General features: G+C 35.1%; 1 protein-coding gene across 1 annotated transcript in view; it reads right to left on the bottom strand.

The window, feature by feature from the left end:
- col25a1 (collagen type XXV alpha 1 chain) overlaps nt 1–20,400 on the bottom strand; it is a 104,287-nt gene that overhangs the window by 28,150 nt on the left and 55,737 nt on the right. The window contains exons 11-14 of the mRNA XM_088920780.1: nt 9,981–10,013; nt 9,771–9,806; nt 7,418–7,462; nt 996–1,058 (exon numbers count right to left, since the gene is read on the bottom strand). Of these exons, the coding sequence (XP_088776906.1) occupies nt 996–1,058; nt 7,418–7,462; nt 9,771–9,806; nt 9,981–10,013 (177 nt within the window). The remainder of the gene's footprint in view (nt 1–995; nt 1,059–7,417; nt 7,463–9,770; nt 9,807–9,980; nt 10,014–20,400) is intronic.

Genomic DNA, 20,400 nt, shown 5'->3' on the forward strand with positions numbered 1-20,400 from the left:
TGTGTGGTGCTTTCAAAAGTGTGGCTTACATGAATTATGTTGTATTTAGATACCTATTTCAAGGAATACTAATATTTATGAGCAGTCTATAATACATTTACCTCCATTCCATGTCCACAATTATTGATATTTGTGCAACAACATTTTCATTTGTAGTGCAGAACTGACTTCAGTTCCAGTTTAGTATGGTATTCTAGCATGTGCACAGTTTACTTTCAGTTTTATCATGTTGGTCTTAGAATGCGGTAAAAGACTGTGTCAATATTTTTAACAGGCAAAGCAGCACTAGCATCTGTCCTTCTTGACGAACCACTCACAGACAGAACTGTCACTTGTGCATGAGGAGCTTGCAAGACAAGATCCATGCCTTTCCTGGCAAGGTAAAAACCCACAATCCTCGAAGCATACAAAAAAGGACAGGCCACATTTTTAAACATCATACAAATCCACAGTTTCCATCACACAGCAGTAGAATAACTGAGCTCTTCTATGATAACCCTTGTATTCTCACATGGCACGGACTGAAAATCATTTGGACATTGAAGAGACCCCTTCTCACTTCCACAGAACCACTGGCATCTAATGCCTCTTGGGCAGAAGAGGAATGACCAACCCAAGATAAAAATCCAGCCTTTCGCTGGATTACTGACACTAATGGCTGTCATACAGTGGTTTCTGAAATCTTAAACCTACACAACTGAGGATAACCTATTGAAGATGAGTTACGAGAATTAATGTACTTAATTACAAACACTTTCTGTCATATATATATGCATGGTCACAGATTAATAACCATCAGATGTGGAAGAAAAAAAGTCACTCTAAAAGTGATCAGTATGAATACTGTAGCAAAGGGACTGTATTCTGTACACAAATTTAATCATTCATGCAATTTATTCACTGTACTTCAATCAAGGTTTAATTGCAATTTCTCTGTGAAAGGTTCATTTACAGTGCAAGTGTATATGTCTGGAAATTCTCCAGTCTTCACCTACCTTTGTTCCTGGCAACCCTGGCAAACCAGGCTCTCCTTGGGGTCCCATGAATCCTGGTTCACCCTGAAATATTCAAACAAAAATCAGATATAATTTAAGAGGAGGCATGAGTCAAAACCTGGAAGCTCAAGGTAGCATGTCTCCGTTCCCTAGACAGAAGATTCCAAATCCCAGAATATACTGCATTTCCAAGGACTATTCTACTAATTAAACTTAAGGAAATAAGAGCTGACTGAAGTCATAACAAATGCATGAACCGCTCCTTTTCTTCTGTACTAACCTTGGCAACTGATAGACATCAGCCTGTGAAATTCAGGTCATGGCATCAATATAATGCATATACAGTAGCTAAGCTCCTGAAATTCAGCCATGGATGCTCACGCTCAGAGCACTTACTTAACAAAGAGGCCAGACTATAAGTTTAAAATAAACAGAATGGGATCTTATTCAGGCTGATGAAGGACAATGGTTTATATTAAATAGTATTAGCATAGAAATATCAGTATTACAAGTACTGTACTACATGTATTTAATACACACAAACTTCCAGTGTTTGATGGTTGTACTGAAGGAAATGAGAAGTTATTCATAGGCCATTAACAAAACACTTCTAGCAACCACGCAAGAGAAAGGTGATACAAATTGATTGGTACATTGTTAATTGCTGTGCTCATCCATAAAAACAATAATGAAAAAGAATAAAGTAATTATACACCAATAAGTCTTAGTTAGAATAGAGGCAGGGTTATGGGGACAATATTTATACAACTCTAAGAACTAGAGGATCACCTGTATAACAAAAGCATTCTAGGGAGTAGTCAATACATATTAAAAAAAGGTGGGAATGTACAGCACAAACTGAGCACACAATACTGTACTGTACTATATTTAGGTTATACTGTGCTATATTCTCATTTTCATAAGACGTTTGAGAAAGTGCCTCATAAATAATTAATAATAAAATTGCAGGTGATAGATACAGACTTTATTTAGAATGTTGTTACAATTTTGGTCACCATGTTCCAATTAGATATAAAGATACTGCTGCTCTGGAATCAGTCCAGAGAAAAGCAAGCAGATACAATACAGGAGCCAAAGGAATGCCTTGCACTGACAGGCTAAAAGAACCGACTCTTAAGTCTACAGAAGACCAAAAGGGGACTTGATTGAAGTGTTCAAAATCCTCAGAGGTATTGACAAAGGCTACCCCACTAGACTTATTCAGAATCAACAGTGAAAAATGAATCAGAAGAAAATAAGGGGAAGAATGTCTAATCCAGACTAATAATCACTTTTTACATATTGTCTAGGCTTATAGCCTGTCTTCTTTCAATAAATAGCTGGATGAAATCCTCAAAACAATTATCTAATAACTTCCACATTGGCTAGATGGGCAGAAGGGCCCCCTTCTGGTTGAACCTTACTTATTTTTCTAGAAGCACCAACGGAACAAATCAAGAACTAATGCATATTTGTTTAAGATTACCATAAAATTCAGTTTGATTTAAACAATAGCCCAGAACTTCATTCTACCCAAGAAAGTAAAACTGCAAAATCAATACTTGATGATGACTTTGTGTTGAAAAAGCTATTTTTAATTTTTACCCAAAGGATATCCACCAACAGGTAATGGGTTTGAGATTTGCAGTCGATTAGTGTTTTTTTTTTAGCTCAAGGCCTTAGTCTACAGAAAGAATAAACACTGTGATTTAATTTTACAACATAAATATCTGTAAATATCTGTAATCCACTTGGAAACAGAGAGTTTAAGACCTCATCTTACCAAATGCCTCCTTTCTGGGATGCATGTTAAGATTAACAGTAGCAGTAGGTATTGATGTTGAATGCTCATAACATTTACAGAATCTATGAAGCTCTGGTGTTAGATTCACAACTTGTATCTACATCTGAACAACATTGAATATTGCAAGAAAGCTGTTTATCTGATTCAGTATTATTTCTAAAGGACAGATTTGCCGCTTATGCTGTGTTGTACTGCAAATAAAATCAATTGCTGCAGACTGGCTGTGATCTAAAAGATTCTGAAAACTAAAGAAATATGAACGTTATTTGAAAGTGTAAAAGATGTAATGATGTATAAATCTGATGTTGCATAGTGCATTGACAGAATTCGCCTGAACAAGTAGTTTCATTAGGCTCTCATAACTTCACGATTTGCAAAATGTCTGGGTCATATATTCTTAAAATAAGGGCTATATACAAGGCAAGATCTTTAGAAGGATAAAAACAATAAGCAAGCAAAGTAAAATGTCCATGAAATGTCTACTTGAAAAAATAAAAAAAAACATGTGACTACAAGACTGGGGGAAAGTATTGTTTTACATCAGATATATTGGGGAAGATTTTTACAAAAGTCATTTGATTAACACAACATGAAAGCAGAAGCTTTTGTGGGAAGGAGTTCAAATTATTCAGCAAAGTTCAATAGTTCTTTCAAAATAATTTGTTGAGCTCATTACATAGTGTAATGAATGGGGAACTTGGTTGGTTATTACAGGTCTATTACTTTTCACCAGTGTACAGTAGCAAAAGCAATAACTAAGCTAACTCCATCAAGGAAACTAAAAAGAATAAAATGTACAATGTTTTGTCTATGGAATTTGGTTAGTTTCCACTACAGTGCCTTTCAAAGAATTTCCATTTGTGTAACTAAAATCTTCAGTGCATTACAAACCCACTGATTCACATAATGTTTGCCTTTAAAGTGTCTTTTATCCCTAACATAATAAAAACACTCTTCCTTCTTTCCTCAGTTTTTGTCATTTATGTAGCAATGAAAGTGAGTCCCAGAATGAAGCCCATTGACAACCTTTGCTCATCCTTTGCTGGTATTGCCCAGCCAAAACCAGTTCTTGTAAAATTACTTACAATCATCCCCAGGAGGAAAACCCAAACCCACACATTGCTCATACCCTCCAGTTCCAGTGCTCTAAATGTCTTAAAAAGCACTAAAATTATATCATAATTAATTATTATTATTATCCCACTTCCCTACCAGCATGTTTATTTATAACTTTGGAAGCTAGTTTGGCCAAATGGCCTCTTTTCATTTACAGTATAATCTTTCTTCTGGTCCCTAGTTCCCTTAACAGTCCACAGCTTCCATCCAGACCGGGGACTTTGTGTCACACATTTCCAGGCACTGTTTGGCTGCACTCATTCCTTTAGAAGACAAGGTCAATGCTACTCACCACTTAATGGTACCGAGTGATCATTATCACTGCATGTTGCAGCACTTCTTTCCTGCTGGGAGGGATATCTTCCAGCATGACAATACCCCCATCTAGAGAGGATGTGTGGCCACCCAAGAATTTGATGAGCATGACATTGATGTTGTACTTATGTCATGACTTCTAAGTCACCAGATGTGAACCTAATGAAGTATTTATGGGATATTCTGGAATGATGCCGGTGATAATGTTTCCTACATTCATCCACTAGGTGTGAGTTGATTCAATTTTTCAAGAAATAACAGTACCACATTGGTTGAGCCTATGCTACAGTTCATACAGACATACTTGCCACAAGTGACTATATATTGGTGTTTCTGTTTTCTTTGTCCACTACTTGTAAAGTGTTCTTCCATTTACATAGGGGAAACATAAAGACAGCTGGCAATTTCAAGGACGATATCGGAGCAGTAAATGTCAAAGGCTTTTCTTTACACATTATGATATTTTATCCCAGTTTGAAAGAAATATCAAAAGCTCAACTCACAGCCCTTAATGACTGACTCTGTTTTAAAGCCTTTCACTTTAAAGATTGCTGCTTTTCAGCTCACTGCTCTCCTTTCCCCATTTCTTCAGTAAGTCTTAACTTTTCTTTGTGTGCTTTCTCTGCCACCCATCTCTCCCTCTTCCTTTTGTCACCTCACTCTCTTTTTGCAAACCCGAGGAATGATTTATAGGTGAAACATTTGTTTATTTTACTCTCTTTATATTTTTCAGCATGGAGTTAATTTATATTGATTCCTACTGAATGTTTGTATATTTATGTGTTTATTTGTAGGATAGAAGAAAAAATAACTACAAGACAAGTCACAATGGTATGGTATGTAGCCACAGTTGAGTTGCTAATGATGTATTGACTGTAATAATTTATTGGTATAGTAACAAGTGATACAGAAAATGGATGTCATTTTAGCAATATCGATTGCATTTCTCAAGGTTGTTAATTAAAATATGGAAATTAATTTCATTTAATAACTATACAATTACCATTTAAGTTATTTTATACAGTTTTGTTATTGAATTATATATTTATTATACATCATATTTATTATATATTACTAGGCAATACCTATTTGTAAATGGATTTTACATGGTCTAGAGGTGTTTTAACATGCAAAATGCTTGCTTTGATTCCAGACTGGGGATTCTTCTGTGTTACGTTTGCATGTTCTTCCTATGCTTGCAAGGGTTCTCCAGGTGCTACACATACCTCCCACCTCCAGAAACACGCTGGCTTGTTTCTCTAATTTGTTTCTGTGTGTGGCCTGCAACAAACTGCCTTGTAACCTATGATTCTGAATGTCCTTAACAAGACCGAGCAGCTTTCTGATAATGGATGGATGGTCATCATCTGAAAACCCCCCTTATTTAATTGTACAATAAACAGAGAATTAGAAACACTGGAATTTTAAAAAAATAACTAAGATGGTTGTGTATATTAAAATGAAAATAAATTAAAATAATGAAATATATTCAATGCTAATATTGTTATTAATATTGTGAAAAAGACTGGGAATTAGAATTTTACCTCATTTAACCTTACATGCAGATCTTATTGTGCATGAATTGGTAATATATGTTATTTTCCCTTATAAAAATACTTCACTTATTATATAAAAATGAATGTATAAAAGCTCTCTCACCAGTGTAACACTAGGTAAATGTATCTATCCTTTAATGTAAAAGAAGAAACGATATGAAGAACATTTTGGTTTCATTGAGCAGATGTGAGTACATTTTGAAAAATCAGAACTTTTAATGGACTGTCCCCTCAGTGCAGTAATTCGTCAGACATAATACAATACTAATGCACGATGACAGTAAACATGTTTTTTTCCTTTATGAAATTAAAATGACTTCACGGAAAATACAGACATGCATTAGAAAACACTCATTATTATTTGTCTTATGAGAACAGAAATTTGGCACCTACCAGTACCAGTTTTTTGGGTTAAAATGCAAAGCAAATGTTTCAAACAGTTCCTCAATGGCCATAAAAGGATATATTTTTCAGAAAAAGATAAATTATTTTAGACTGATTTTTTATTATTTTTTTTGTGAATTCATGGGAAACAGGGAGTGCAATATAATTCCGCTGAGTATCCTATACAAATATCTGCTGTTTACTTTTATTTGCCACACATAAAAATTATCAGAAAATAAACAAACCAGTTCAGTATACATTATGGGGCAATGAGTACATTTCATATTGCAAACAACACTTCTTGCACAATTAGACTAGACTATATTTTTATTATCATTATAAAAATCATCCAGTTTAAAATAATTAGGCATGATTTCTTATTAATACAGATATTTTCTATACTTTTCTTGTAATTTCAAAATGTACTAAAAATGTACAAAATGTACTAAAACTTTCCAATAACACCTCTGTATGTTAAATCTGCCATATCTATTATAAAAATTAATAAAACATTTAAAGTGTAACTTTGACACAAAGCATTACTGATATGCTTTATTAGTAACAACAGTGTGGAAGAGGATTCCTCAATTAAGACTCCCTGCAAAAGAGCAGAGTTGATGCTTTTAAACCAATTTTAGTATAATTCCACTTTAGTTTAAGTCCAGTTTAGTATAATTTTTAAGAATGTCACTATTTCTCTCTGTTAACAGAAAACAGAAAAAATATTTTTTTTTCTATTGTACTTCTTTAACACTAGTGATGTACTATATAGGGGCCAGGTATCTGCTTAATTTGAACAACTAATTATTATTTTATTTTTTTCAACATGCATGTATTTATTTCACACACTGTTTTTTCTAAATTGTGAAGATCACCTAAGCTGCTTAACTTGTTTTTCTAATTTTTTCCTTGAATGTTTCTTATCTGTTAATGGTTTCATGTTGTGTTAAATGTATTATGTACACTATATACATACTGTATAGTGTTATGCCTTTTACCCGCCTGCAAAGCAAATTTCCCATCTGGCATAGAAGAAATAATGAAGTAAGGTACCTACGTGTCGTCATACATAATTCTTCTATATCACCAGACATAACAAACCCCACATAACACCTGTTTCCACGATAATGAGAGTAGCAGAAGCTGAGCATGGATGGTGTAAACTCTACCCTGCTATGTAACTTTCAGAATTCACTGCTGTAGATGAAGACAGGACCTCTCATAGATGGGAGCAGAGCAATATTTACCTTTATTCCAGGAAGTCCTGGTAACCCGGGCAGCCCTGGCTCTCCCTGCAATGGAAAAAAAAACCATTACAGAAACAGCTCTTAAATATCAGTCATCACAGCATACAGACGCACAAATGGCTAGTAAGATCTGTTGCCCTTTTAAGCACAATTAGAATGTGTCAAGTACTTCAGTCCAGTTCTGGTCAATGCTGAATACCATCTTATATGAAGCACAAAAGCTTTACAAATGTCCTTTGGACATAATAGCACAGATAAAGCAGGTATAAGGATAATTCTTGGAAATGACTCTTAATTGTAATAGAAGGTGATTGCACTCTTCAGTAACAGACGTCAAACTAATCGATTAACCTAAAACATTATAATAAAAGCTGAAAAATATCAAGTGCTTGGTGTTAAACCTGCTACATATGAACTCCAACTTTATGTGTTTCTCTTCCAAAAATAATTACTTCCTCAATATTATGATCTTTCAACAATGGCAGGAGTTGGATCTCTTCATTTCATAGAGAGCAGCACGCACATACAGGAGCTTTTTTGAGATCAAGTAAAGCCACTCTTTCCAATTGAAGCATTGTGAATTTACATTTTGGATGCCGGAGAAGAAAACCAACATATTACAACAGTCATCACAAAGGAGGGTCTGAATTTATGGTTTTAGTTAAAAAGGAACATTTTTTTTTAGAATACAGTTATTGAGACAAATCTTGTTCCATCAATACACTGATATGTAAGGAAGCACGGCGCAAAAGCATAGAAATATAATTGCCTTTAAAATGTGTTTCCATGTCTCACAATCTATGAAAATAATGATCTTAAAGCAACTGCCTCTTTGTCAAAGTATTGTGCTCCAGGTGTTATTAAGCGATGGATAGTGTATAGATGTCTAAGAACATGCACTCCTTACCATTAGAAAAGGTATTGTTATATGTAATTAAAATAATTCAAAATGACTTTTCTTACTTAAATGAAAATCTCCACACAGACACTAGTAATATGATAATGATGGAAACAGTGAAAAGTTTCTAATCCTTAACTGTACCTCAAATACATTATTTAACATTTTTTGTTGTTCCTGGCATGTCTAGCAGGAGTGTGAGATAGATGGATTGAATTATTTAACCAGGAGTAATTGGAACTATCTAATATAACAACACAAAGGAGAGACAAAGAACAAATATTAAAAAAAAAAATAGTGGAGGATGATGAATGCAAATCTGGTATCTGGTGAAGAAAACAAAAATGAAACTTTATAAAAAAACTGCAACCCATGAGATAAAATGATTAATCTAGTCATAACCATTAAGGAGAAACACAAAAGGTTAATTAAATTGACGTAATCATGCACAGTAAAATTAATTTTAGCAAAAATCACATGAAAACTGAAAGCGAATAAATGTTGTTTTCTCTGACCCAGAGTTGTTTGTTTAAAAATGAGAATAATTGAAAATATTAGCAAAAATTACTTTCTGTAATGACCAAAGACTGTTTTAAAAGACTGACATAGTACTAAACAAAAGCACGTAATTTTATTAGTGTAAAAAAGAATGAGAAATAAATCAATGAAAGAAAAGGATCCAGAATGTTCCTCAGACAAGTTGCCCACTGTGCCTGATCCCAGACTGTGTATTTGAAATACCCTCAAAGGCTGTAAAGATCTCAGTTTCCATTTGAACTAATTTGAAATGTAAAACTATGCTGAATTAATGATGTGTGGCACACACATAAAATGTATAATTAAATGAAATCTGACTGGTAGCATTACAGTGTTGCCTTGATGCTGCATAAGCTGCTTCATCAGTACTAGATTTAGCTGACACTGGGAAATTGCTGTCTGGAGCTTTTTTGACACTGAATTTAAAGCATTTGGTTATAGACCCTTAAAACAGTTCCCTGCCACCGTTAGACTTAATGAGGCCAGGCAAAATTTAAGAGTGACTTAATATATGACATACTGGTTATGGAAAATACTAAAAAAATACAGAAAAAAGTTTTTAAAAAGGCATTAGTACAAGTAGCATATTCCAAACAGCACATTAGTAAAGCCACCACATTTCCGTAACCTTTTCAAATGTTAATTTACTGCTCTCATGCAATGATGTGTGGCATGTTTCACAGTAAGTCACATCCCCAGGCCTTCTCAAAGGCTTTGATTTGCTGCAGCTTTTAGGAATTTTCCGTAGTTTAAGATGTTCAGACAAATAGTTAATAGTTACCTCAAAATAAAGGCTACTTGAAGCACGAACAAAAAGAAATCTCTGTTCTATTGACGGTATTGTAATGCCTCTCTGCACCAAAATTGTGTAACAAAGTGAGATTGAATTGTTGTGGGGATAAGGCTTTGTATTTTTACCTTTTGTCCTGATCTGCCAGGTTCTCCCGGTTCACCCTACAAAAAAGACAAACAGGAAGAGAAAGGGCATCAAATCAATAGAGCGGTGACAGCCAGGGAGTGAATTTATCTGACTGGAGAAGGAATCGGCTCTCAATTAGACAGCTCTTATGAATGAAGCTCTTAGAAAAAAATACAAAGAGATACCAATGGAAAAGAAAGGAGACTAACCTTTATCCCTGCTGCAGAGGACCCTGCATCACCCTGAAAGAAACACAAGACCGGGTTATCCTTGGACATTAGAAAACACAGCTGTCAAGATTAGAATTTAGAGACTAGAGATAAAATCATTGTTTAAAGAAGTCTCCTGGAGCCCTAGTTTCCTGGAGGGCTTACAAAAACTTTTTAATTCACTTTTATAGAGATTGTGACTTTCTTGCATATGTTGAGACCAAAGACCTACCTAGGCAGGTGTTAACATTCCCTCTGTGAAATACCTAACTAAACAGTTGAGTGAGAGATAATTAACCACCATGCTGCTATCAGATCTAGAGGGGTGATACTGTAAAGGCATGCAGACACATTAGCACAGAAGGCACTGTCTACTGTGACGTGTGCAAGACCATTGATAAAAGTATTCATATATGTATACAGTATGTCAAAGCTTTTTTTTAACATAAAGCTTAGAAATACAAAGGAAAAGAAGACATAACCAGTATGCTTGGATGGTAAGTCATCTACTGCTGGGTTATCATCCAAGCAGCTACTTCTGCTGCCACCAACCCCTTTTTGTTTACTTTATCCCTCATTACTTATTATATTTGTGTTGGTAAGCATTAAGAAATGGCCAGGACCTGGAATAAGGTTGAACCTTTGCCCACTTTTTCATCAGCTAAGAGGCTAAAATATTCTGAATATCCTGAACAAACTGACGGAAGCTTCCAGTACAGTATCTGTCTATATCTGGTATTCAGGGAAGGTATCAGATTCTCTGGTAAGAACAGGGAAGGAAGTGGCCAACTGTGGGACAGTGGAGCTTGGAACATTGGGATTTTGTGAAAAGCGTGAGTTTTTTGGAAGAAACGTTTTGGGTTTTGATGTTGGTAAGCATCTTACCTTCTCAGTTTATAAAGAGAATTTATGAAAAAAGTGTAGTTAGAACTCAAAGGAGGAGCTAGGGAACCAGACACATAGACTCTGCAGAAATAATGTGCACTTTTTTTTTTACCTTTTTGATTGTGTCTGTGTTCCCATGTTCCCACCTATTAAAAGATACCTGCTACTGCACTGCGTCTCTATTGGAGTCACAAGTTAGCATGATAGAGTAGTCTCATTGGGAACAACAATATGTCTGTAAATTTGCATATATGCAGTATGAAAAGGTGCCTTAAATGTACTGCACATTTTTCAGGTTTCTCTATTCAGATCAGAGCATAATGAAATGGAGACTACTAGAGCATATTTGAATGAACATTTTAGGGATGTTGTTCAAACTGTATTTTGTTAACCAACTGACCAAATCCCTGCTGAAGTCAGTTTGAATCTGTAAGTTTGAATTTTAAATGGTATATACATACAGTATACAGAATATTTAACTTCTAGCCAAATAATTTAGTTTTTTTAACAAGACATAAATTGATACCCCAGAAATGACTAGATTTTTGACTAGATTTTTGCCCCATTAGCTTTTTTGTGTTACACAATGCTGAAATGCTGCACATATTGTTGTCAGGTCACCATGCCAGTTTCTGCAGATTCATACTGATAATTATTCATGTGCCACCTGCTGGCTTTTTAATAACAGGCTATCACAAGATAAGATATTTTAGGTCTAGCTGTAAACTGAACTGGAGGTGATTCTTAATTTTAACAGTGGCGTGGTCTATGAAACACAATAAAAGTTTTTATTGCAGACATTTTTAATGTGCTTGTACAGCTGCATAAATAACAACAATAACAACAACAACAACAACAACAATAATAATAATAATAATAATAATAATAATAATAATAATAATTGCTTACACTTATATAGTGCTTTTCTGGACACTCCACTCAAAGCGCTTTACAGGTAATGGGGACTCCCCTCCACCACCACCAGTGTGCAGCCCCACCTGGATGATGTGACGGCAGCCATAGTGCGCCAGAAACCTCACCACACATCAGCTTTCAGTGGAGAAGAGAATGGAGTGATGAAGCCAATTCATAGAGGGGGATTATTAGGAGGTCATGATTGGTAAGGGCCACTGGGAAATTTGGCCAGGACACTGGGGTTACACCCCTACTCTTTTCAAGTAATGCCCTGGGATTTTTAATGACCACAGAGAGTCAGGACCTCGGTTTTATATCTCATCTGAAAGACGGTGCTTTTTTACAGTATAGGGTCCCTGTCACTATACTGGGGCATTAGGACCCACATAGACCGCAGGGTGAGCGCCCCCCTGCTGGCCCCACTAACACCTCTTCAAGCAGGAACCTTTTTTTTTTCCAGGAGGTCTCTCATCCAGGTACTGACCAGGCTCACACCTCATCTCATCTTCTGTAAAAGTATTGAATTTGAAATAAAGTTGGCTTTTTTTAGAATAAGCTTAAATATCAGGTTTTGTTATGCAAATTAATTTAAAATCAGCATTGTTAGGAAACCCTTACATTTTCCAAACTTTTCCAGTTCATTTCTCAGATATGAACTGAATATTTTCCATGAATTATTCCATAATTATTTTGTTACAATTAGTTAGCCCATCAATACAGTAGTACTCTTGATCAATCTCCTTGCAGCAATGAATTTTTTACAGATAGTCCAGATAGCAGAGGGGAGACTACTGTCAAATTGTATGCAGTTAAATTATATGGATATAACATCCAATAAGGGAATGTGTATGAGACTCCCCAAATCTCTCCATTTAACTAGTTGTTCTTCTGAATACACAGTTATACTGGCGGTAGCTACAGTACATACAGTACAGTACCTGATGAAACATCCTTCCCGAATCCTGAATCTGGCCTCAATTAGGCCCCTTCTGCTTGAGATGATACTGCCTTGAAAGAGGTTCATTTCTTAGGGGCATTAATACTGTACTGATGTTTTATTCCATTTACTAAAAAAGACAAAGATATACACAATGTACAAGATGTTGCTCAAACTGCTTGATATCGCATGTTCACTTTATGCACACAGACAATGACATCACCTCCGCCTGTGCCATTCTTTCACTGGATTCTGAGAAAGCTTTTTCTGGCCTGAGTGGGAATATCTATTGTCAGTCCTAGATCACATATGTTTGGTATCAAGTCTCCTTAATATGGCTAATAGTGGTTTAATTAATAATGGTAATTACAGTGATTAAGGTGGTTAGAATTTGATTAGCCAACTCTTCAGCAATGATGTTAATAGGCAACAAGCCTAACACCCAGTTGTGAATAACTGTATTGTTATTATTACCTTGGCTGCTATGTGTTTGGTCTACTTTGATTTTATTTTTTTTTAATTGTTACATACTGTAATTATGTTGTTCTTATGTAATTTATTTGTACTGAATCCACTGCCATTGTTGGATTATTTTCCTGCGGCTGTTGTCTGGGCTCACTCTTTGCCCCTCTGCCTTTGATCTGACGGCTGCCACTGGCTTTGGGTCCAGTCCAGTTGCTGGAGTGTTTTACCCCAGGGAAGGACTGGGGTAGCGAATTGCCTGTTGACTGTGGAGCACTCATAGCTTTTAGAGACTTGTGACTGTTCAACATTTTTAAATTTTGCATGGGTTCTTATTTTTACTCTTTGTTTCGCTATTTCTTATGCTCTCTTTTTCTCTTTACTTGTTTTAAGTACAATGGGTCTGCTATTACACAGCATTCTGAGTTTCTTGAAAACTACTCATACATAAAATTATATTATTTCCAGATTGCTGTCTCTAGAGGAACTTGCCAGGGATGACCACTCCTGACTCTATTTGCCTTCTCTCTGGAACTATTAGCTCAAGCTATCTTTTGATTTTTCTGCTGGTTAAACACTTCAGGTACTGTGCCTCGGGATTTGAGACTTATTCAACTCCATATGCTATAACAGTAAACAGTTTTAAGAATATTTTTTATACAGGACACAGACTTGAAAATACATTTTCCCAAATCTCTTTAGAATTATGTCTCCATAGTAAAAATGAATTTACTTCCTCACTTGAATTTTTTCAGTTCTATTGCTTCTCTTTTTCCACCTTTAGGATATTTGGATAGACTACATACTAGAATTTTAAATGTACAAGGGAAAGGCAGAAACTGGGCATTAAATTCTCGATTCTGCAGTGTGGGACTTTTTATTTGTACTCTTTCATTTTGTGAGCACTCTTTAATACTGACACTCCTTTAGCTTGGCATCCTTTTAAAGAAAGTCTGGACTCCCCATATAGATGTCCAGATGAAATTTATAGTAGTAAATAAAACACTGTAGATTTTGGAACAAGTAAAGGTTAATTCCACGCTGAAAAGAAGAAAGAAAAAAAACAATCTTTTTGGCTGTCAATAAGGCTAAACAGCCGAAACAATGTGTTTTTCTTTTTCTTTTTTCAGTACGGAATTAGCCTTTACTTATTGCTTTGCAGCCAACACATGAACTATAGATTTTGGACTTACAAATATATATTTAATGGCAGGCTAGGTTATCTACACACAAAGCATAATCTGTTGTTTTTTAGAGGTAAAACAAAGGGATTGGCTTCATTTGTGTATTAATTTCTCATACATGCTTTGCATAGAAGTAGCAAAAATACTTCTGGTAGCTTTGCTTGAGGTGTCTCATCTCAGCTACAGTATATGATGGTGCTTGATGGGAGCCTCCACATTCTCCGCTCAAGGATCACTGAACCTCTCATGCTTTGCTATCATTTACACAGAGTCTTCTACTGCTCAGATCCATGGGGATGGTAGGGATGTTGGAGGCTTGGTGTGGTGTACTGTAGCTGAAGCAGTCAAATCTGTTCTTCCCAACGCTTCTGTCATACTGTATCATTCTTGCTTAGGGGTTCTTTGGGGATGAAACTTGGAAAGGGGACCATTGATAACGTGGGACTGGGATGCTGTTGTGCTATACTGTTCTGTTCCTTTTTTCTGCCTTTGAAAAATATAAAAGTAATACAAACATGGTTTCCCCCCAGAGAAACATACAGTATGTAGACAAAGCTGGTAAATGAGGCAGGCAATGTAAAAAATTACATTGTAATGGGATTTTGTATTTAAGAAGCCAGGAGCACTGTACAAGAAAAAAACAACAGGGAGATATAACCTATCTTTGAAAATAACTTTACAGATTATTTTATACTGCTTAAATTCTTGTCTGTTGCAGCATTACAGATGAGAACAGAAATAACTGCTTCAGAGGATTTTGGGAGGCCAACTGAAAAATAGCCGTTTGGTTATGACATTCTGTTAAAAAAACGTTGATGCTCTTGACACAAAAAAAACATTTTCTAATTAAAAATCAAGCATTGTCAGAGGTATAAATGGCAATTTTATCTTTTCGGTCTTGCACTTTTACCATCTGCTACCGTGTTTACTTTCCTTAAACTTAACACTGCCATCAGCTATGTTAAACAGCAATATTATAGTGTTTTAAGTTAACAGCTACATTAACATTCTGCTTCAGAAGTTCCATTCAAGTGCTATAGTTTTTATTGGTTGTTGCATCGGAGCAGAATAAGAACACGAATAAAACATTAAGGCTGTAACAACTGGCTCAGATTCCTATTTGGCTGGAATTAGATGGTGGTGTACAATTAAAGTTAGTGGGAAAAACAGCAAGAAATTGGGTGGGTGCCTGTTGCTGATTGTGTGGCTTCAGTTCTTAGGCAGCATTTGCTCATAAGTGCAAAGGAATTTATTTTTGCCCTCGCTTTTATGGGAGTCATTAACATGTGCTGTGCATAAAGCATATTTAATTGCTTTAACTCTAATGGGCTCAGCTGAATGTTTTTTTGCATTTAAATTCTGATATAAATGTTTGACTATTTCTCAGTAGCTTAAGAGAAAATTATCACGTTTATTGTTACTGTGTTCTGTGAATACAACGTAGATTTCTCATGCTTAACCCAGGTTCAATGCAGATATTTGTCGGTTCTCCTAAAGAAATAACTTCTGTTGTTTATTGTAAACATTGATAAGTTCTAAAATGTTGATTTATTGAATTTTATAAACAATAACTTGGTAGTGAAAGACATAGGAGAGCTGCAAATAAACAAGATCTGACCTGTGTAATGGAATTAGTTGATTGACTAAGTTAGACACAAATATTGTCATAAGGAGGCATGACTCCATACTGAGATCAATAAGAAGGCAGGCTGTGACTGAAGTGCTCTGCTTCAAGAATTAATGTGTGGAAACATTGCAATGGAAAGCAAGAAGGAAAAAGCTGTGTTGTCATAATGGGATATGAGTGACTTGTAGAAGAAGGTTATGAGTAGCACACCCTGGAGAGTTGTTGTGTGAGGCACATAACTGAATGCAAAGAGAATATCAACTTACTGTACTTACTGCAACGTTGTACTTTCTAGTAAAACTGCATTAATGCATGCTTATCATTATTAGCCATTATTATAAAACTATCTAAACTAAAACATACTATATACTTTCAAAAGAGGCAAGGATAACACTTTATATCTTTCTATTCCATTAATGTTGAATTTGAGCTTTTTTTTTCCTCCTTCTTAGCTGTTATATTCAAAACTGTTCTGCTGCTCTAGAGAACAAGTATAGAAATGAATACATGAGGGCAAATACAAATTTAATTAAACTGGAATGTTGTCATGTGGTCTCTGATAACTTCACCTGACTATGATAAAGCAGAATGTTGTGTAAATGAAGACTGATGTTTTGAAGAATGGTTTAAAGAGTCTGTGTTAAGGACTGTTCCATCAAAGAAGCCACTTTTGAAATAATGAAGGCTGACACAGTGTTACAACCAGGAAAGGAACATTTTGAACAGCACAAATCAAATCAAAGTTTATCAAATGCACAACAATACAGCGTGCAGCAGTAGTTTTTGTAATTGGAGTTAGATGGTGCATACAACAAGAATCCATTTTGTTGAGGTAGGTGACTGTTGAATGTGGTTTTAGAAACTAAGAAATTTTCTAGACTATTCCTCTACTTCAGTAAGTCTACAATTCAATTTCCAACTTGGTAGCAATAAACCAACTCTCAGCCCCATTTTAAGATTTCAAGCTTCCTGCTTTTAGCTTTGAAATAGTTTTTTTTTTTAAGATGCTAAATATATTGATTTTACAAAATCATAATTTGGTCATCTTCTGGGACATGCTCAATGTGCCCTTAATGGGCCCCACAGGTGCGGCTCATCCTTAATTAGCCAGGACAGTTGTAGTTGTTATGGCGAAGTGTCACCATTAATCCAGGGCTCCGCCTCCACACTAAATTAATGCCACACTACCTACTATTAGTTTTGATTCTGAAATTAAAACAAGCACAGTTGGACTGCTGTTGCAAGTCACTATTCATTTCACACCCTGTTAGATTTTTACAAATCATGCACAAAAGTAATTGTTTAAAGATGCCACACATGCTGAGTGATGCAAAGTTTAATTTAAATCTAGTGGGGTCTAGATTCAAATTAAAGTTCACATCACTCAGCAGTGGATACACACATAGTCTTGGAATTAAACATTCCTTATTGTTCTTTTTCAAAATAAATTATCAATTCTGAAACAAACCAATTAAAATAAGTAGCTGGAAAATATAATTTGTTTATGCATTCATTATTTAATCCTATGTTTTAAATCTGAACTGGATTCCAATTATTAAAATCAACTTCTGCTTTAGTATATTTGGTATTTCATGATTACATTTTACTGTATCTGAGTAAGCATGGTGTTTGCTTTGGATCAACACTTACTGGACCACATTCAAGTGCACAACTTCGCAATGAATACTGTGCTTTAAGAGCAAAAGGCAAGAAAAATACTTTTTAGTATTATACAGTAAATTGCCAAGTGTCCACTTTCTCACTAAACCATTGATACTTTAAAACTGAATTACATTACAGTTAAAGGAGAGGATAGTTAAAGACAGCAATATTAGGTACACAGATACAATTTAAAATGGAAAAACAAAATGACAAGATATTTCATTATGTAAACTTATTGGTCTAAACATAACAATTTAATAATTTTAAAAGAAGGTACATTAATAATTGAACATGGAAGAAAGCCAATGAATAATCTTTCTAAAACATTGGTTTAAATTTTTTTCAGCAATTTGATTTGCCTTCTGTCGCAAGAACCTGTCAAACCAAAGCAATATAATTTTCTCATTATGAAACAGCAGCAAGGGCCTTGTGTGGATATCCACAGTCACAGCATGCCAAGCCACACAGAGCACCCGCAAGCCTCACACAGACAGCATTTCTGATTTATAGGAACAGAGTCTGGTAGCAAGGCATGTTAAAACAAGGTACCACAAAAGATGCAAGATTGTCAGTGTCACTCAGGGTGACTTGATACCTCAGAGGACTGGTGTAAATAGTACCAAATAGTGCTGATACACAGCTGAGATATGGACTTTTCCTGCGTTTTCACATTTCACAATTTCCTTAGATCTTGCTGAGATCTAGTCGCAAGACATAGCATGCTTCATGAGCTAGATAAATCGATCTGCTGCCTTTTTTTTCTTATCTGCCCTGTGTTCTTGTGTTAATACCATACAATGAAACTGTCCACACACTCCAGTATGATGCTATGATATTGCAGGACAATATTGCCCTGGAAAAGGAATCTTTTTTACTCATTTTACAATAACCATATTGTACTTCTTATAGGGAATATTGCTCAGAAGGATGAACAATAAATGAAGGGAAGAGAAAGTATATCCAGTCCTATAATCACCTAAGATCATTAGGTACTTGCATTGCTGAAGACAATAGATTTACAGATTTATCATCTGTCATTCAATAGACTTTAGCATCTGATTGATACACCCTGGATAAAACAGATTGATAATGTTAATTCAGTACATTTTGATGCAAGAGCAGGCAGTGTTGGAGCCATTGAATTATGGTGTACCCTGCAGTTAAGGGAGATGTAGTGTTGTTTTTCTTTTATGTTTATTTAACAGTAGTGGTCAGCCTTTGGGCTCTATACAAACACTTTTATCATGTTTTTGAGGAAAGTTATTAAAAATTGCAAAACTATAGATGTCAACTGGATTATTTTTTATTTAAAAAAGTAGTGTTTTATAGTTAAGTACCAGGACTGGGAGAAAGAAAATATCAAATGATAAAATCAAGGCCAAGTGACTGAGTGAAACCTTTTCTGCTTTTCCTTTTCAACCACAAAAAAGCTACTGTAACCTTGTAGCAGCCTGGTCCATGACTACTCTTAAACTCATCAAATATACCATAGTGATACCCTAACTTCTAACATCACCAAGTTGTAGTTTAAAAATACATAACATACACGGACATGAATATGCTGAAGTAAATGAGACAGCTTTACTGGCTAGTTTATGGATTTTTTCTGCACGATTGACTGTATGTTATTCTGGCCAGATCCCATTTCACATTAGCTGCTGTACAATATTACGTTTAAAAATATAAAGTTTATTTAATCAGGTTATTCTTTTGGCTCTGCATTGAATATTTTAGTGATTTATATTAGTTTTTCTGTCAAAAAATATAATTGTTTGAAACTCAAAATTAGCCTTGGTCTGCCAAGACGAGATATACAGGGTTTTTTTCCAAGATTCTAAAACTTGAAATTGAAACTATTTGTTGCACTGCAGAGTTCTTTTTTGATTATAATGAAATACATTAAAGGTTAATAAAACCTTTCTAAATATTATAAGAAGGTTAAAAGTACTTTTTTGCAATGGGAAACTTTTCTTTCTCCTGATGTTTTATTGTCCCTTGATTACAGCCAGAATCAGGTGTAAGATTTTTTTCCTGCTATGCAGTGCCTCCCATGTAAGAAAACCTCTTGTAAAAGATACTACTAAAACCTTATGTATCTTACAATACTCAGAATCCCTGTCTCATCCTGTCACTATGACACCACTTTCTTTCAAGCTCATATTAATTTCCATCCAGAAATCAAGTTGGAGACCCCAGACCTTCTCCTTAAAACTCATACAGTTTGATACAAAGTCTGTTTACTACAGTTTTCTTCACAGTACCTTTAAAGATGCGCTGATATTTTTATGCCTTAACTCACATGTTCACTGAGCCTTTTATCAACAATTCCAATAAGCTTTTTCTGTGTTTAATTACACCTAGTTTGCAATTGTCTTGTCCATAAGAAAGAGCAGAATCATACTGTTCATATTTTACCCTCCTAGAAAATCTATTTTGCCCTTATCACGTATGTCAAAATGGAATTCCATTCATTTGTTTTCTCAGTTTCCAATTCAAGAGCTCTCCAAGATTTTATTGAATAGTCTACAGTAACATAGGCTTGCACCTTGCATATACAGTCAAATTGACATAAACATAAGCTTGAATGAAATCAGCACTCAAACTCTTGCACCAATCTAACTTTACAACATTACAATGATTGATTGTACGTTTCCAGGTAGGAAACAATTGTGTGGGATAACATTGCAAAAAATTCCCTGTCATAAACATACACTTTTCAACTTATATTATACTTGCAACATCAAATTG

Source organism: Atractosteus spatula, chromosome 1, assembly GCF_055471065.1.
Source record: "Atractosteus spatula isolate fAtrSpa1 chromosome 1, fAtrSpa1.hap1, whole genome shotgun sequence".
Classification (NCBI taxonomy): Eukaryota; Metazoa; Chordata; class Actinopteri; order Semionotiformes; family Lepisosteidae; genus Atractosteus; species Atractosteus spatula.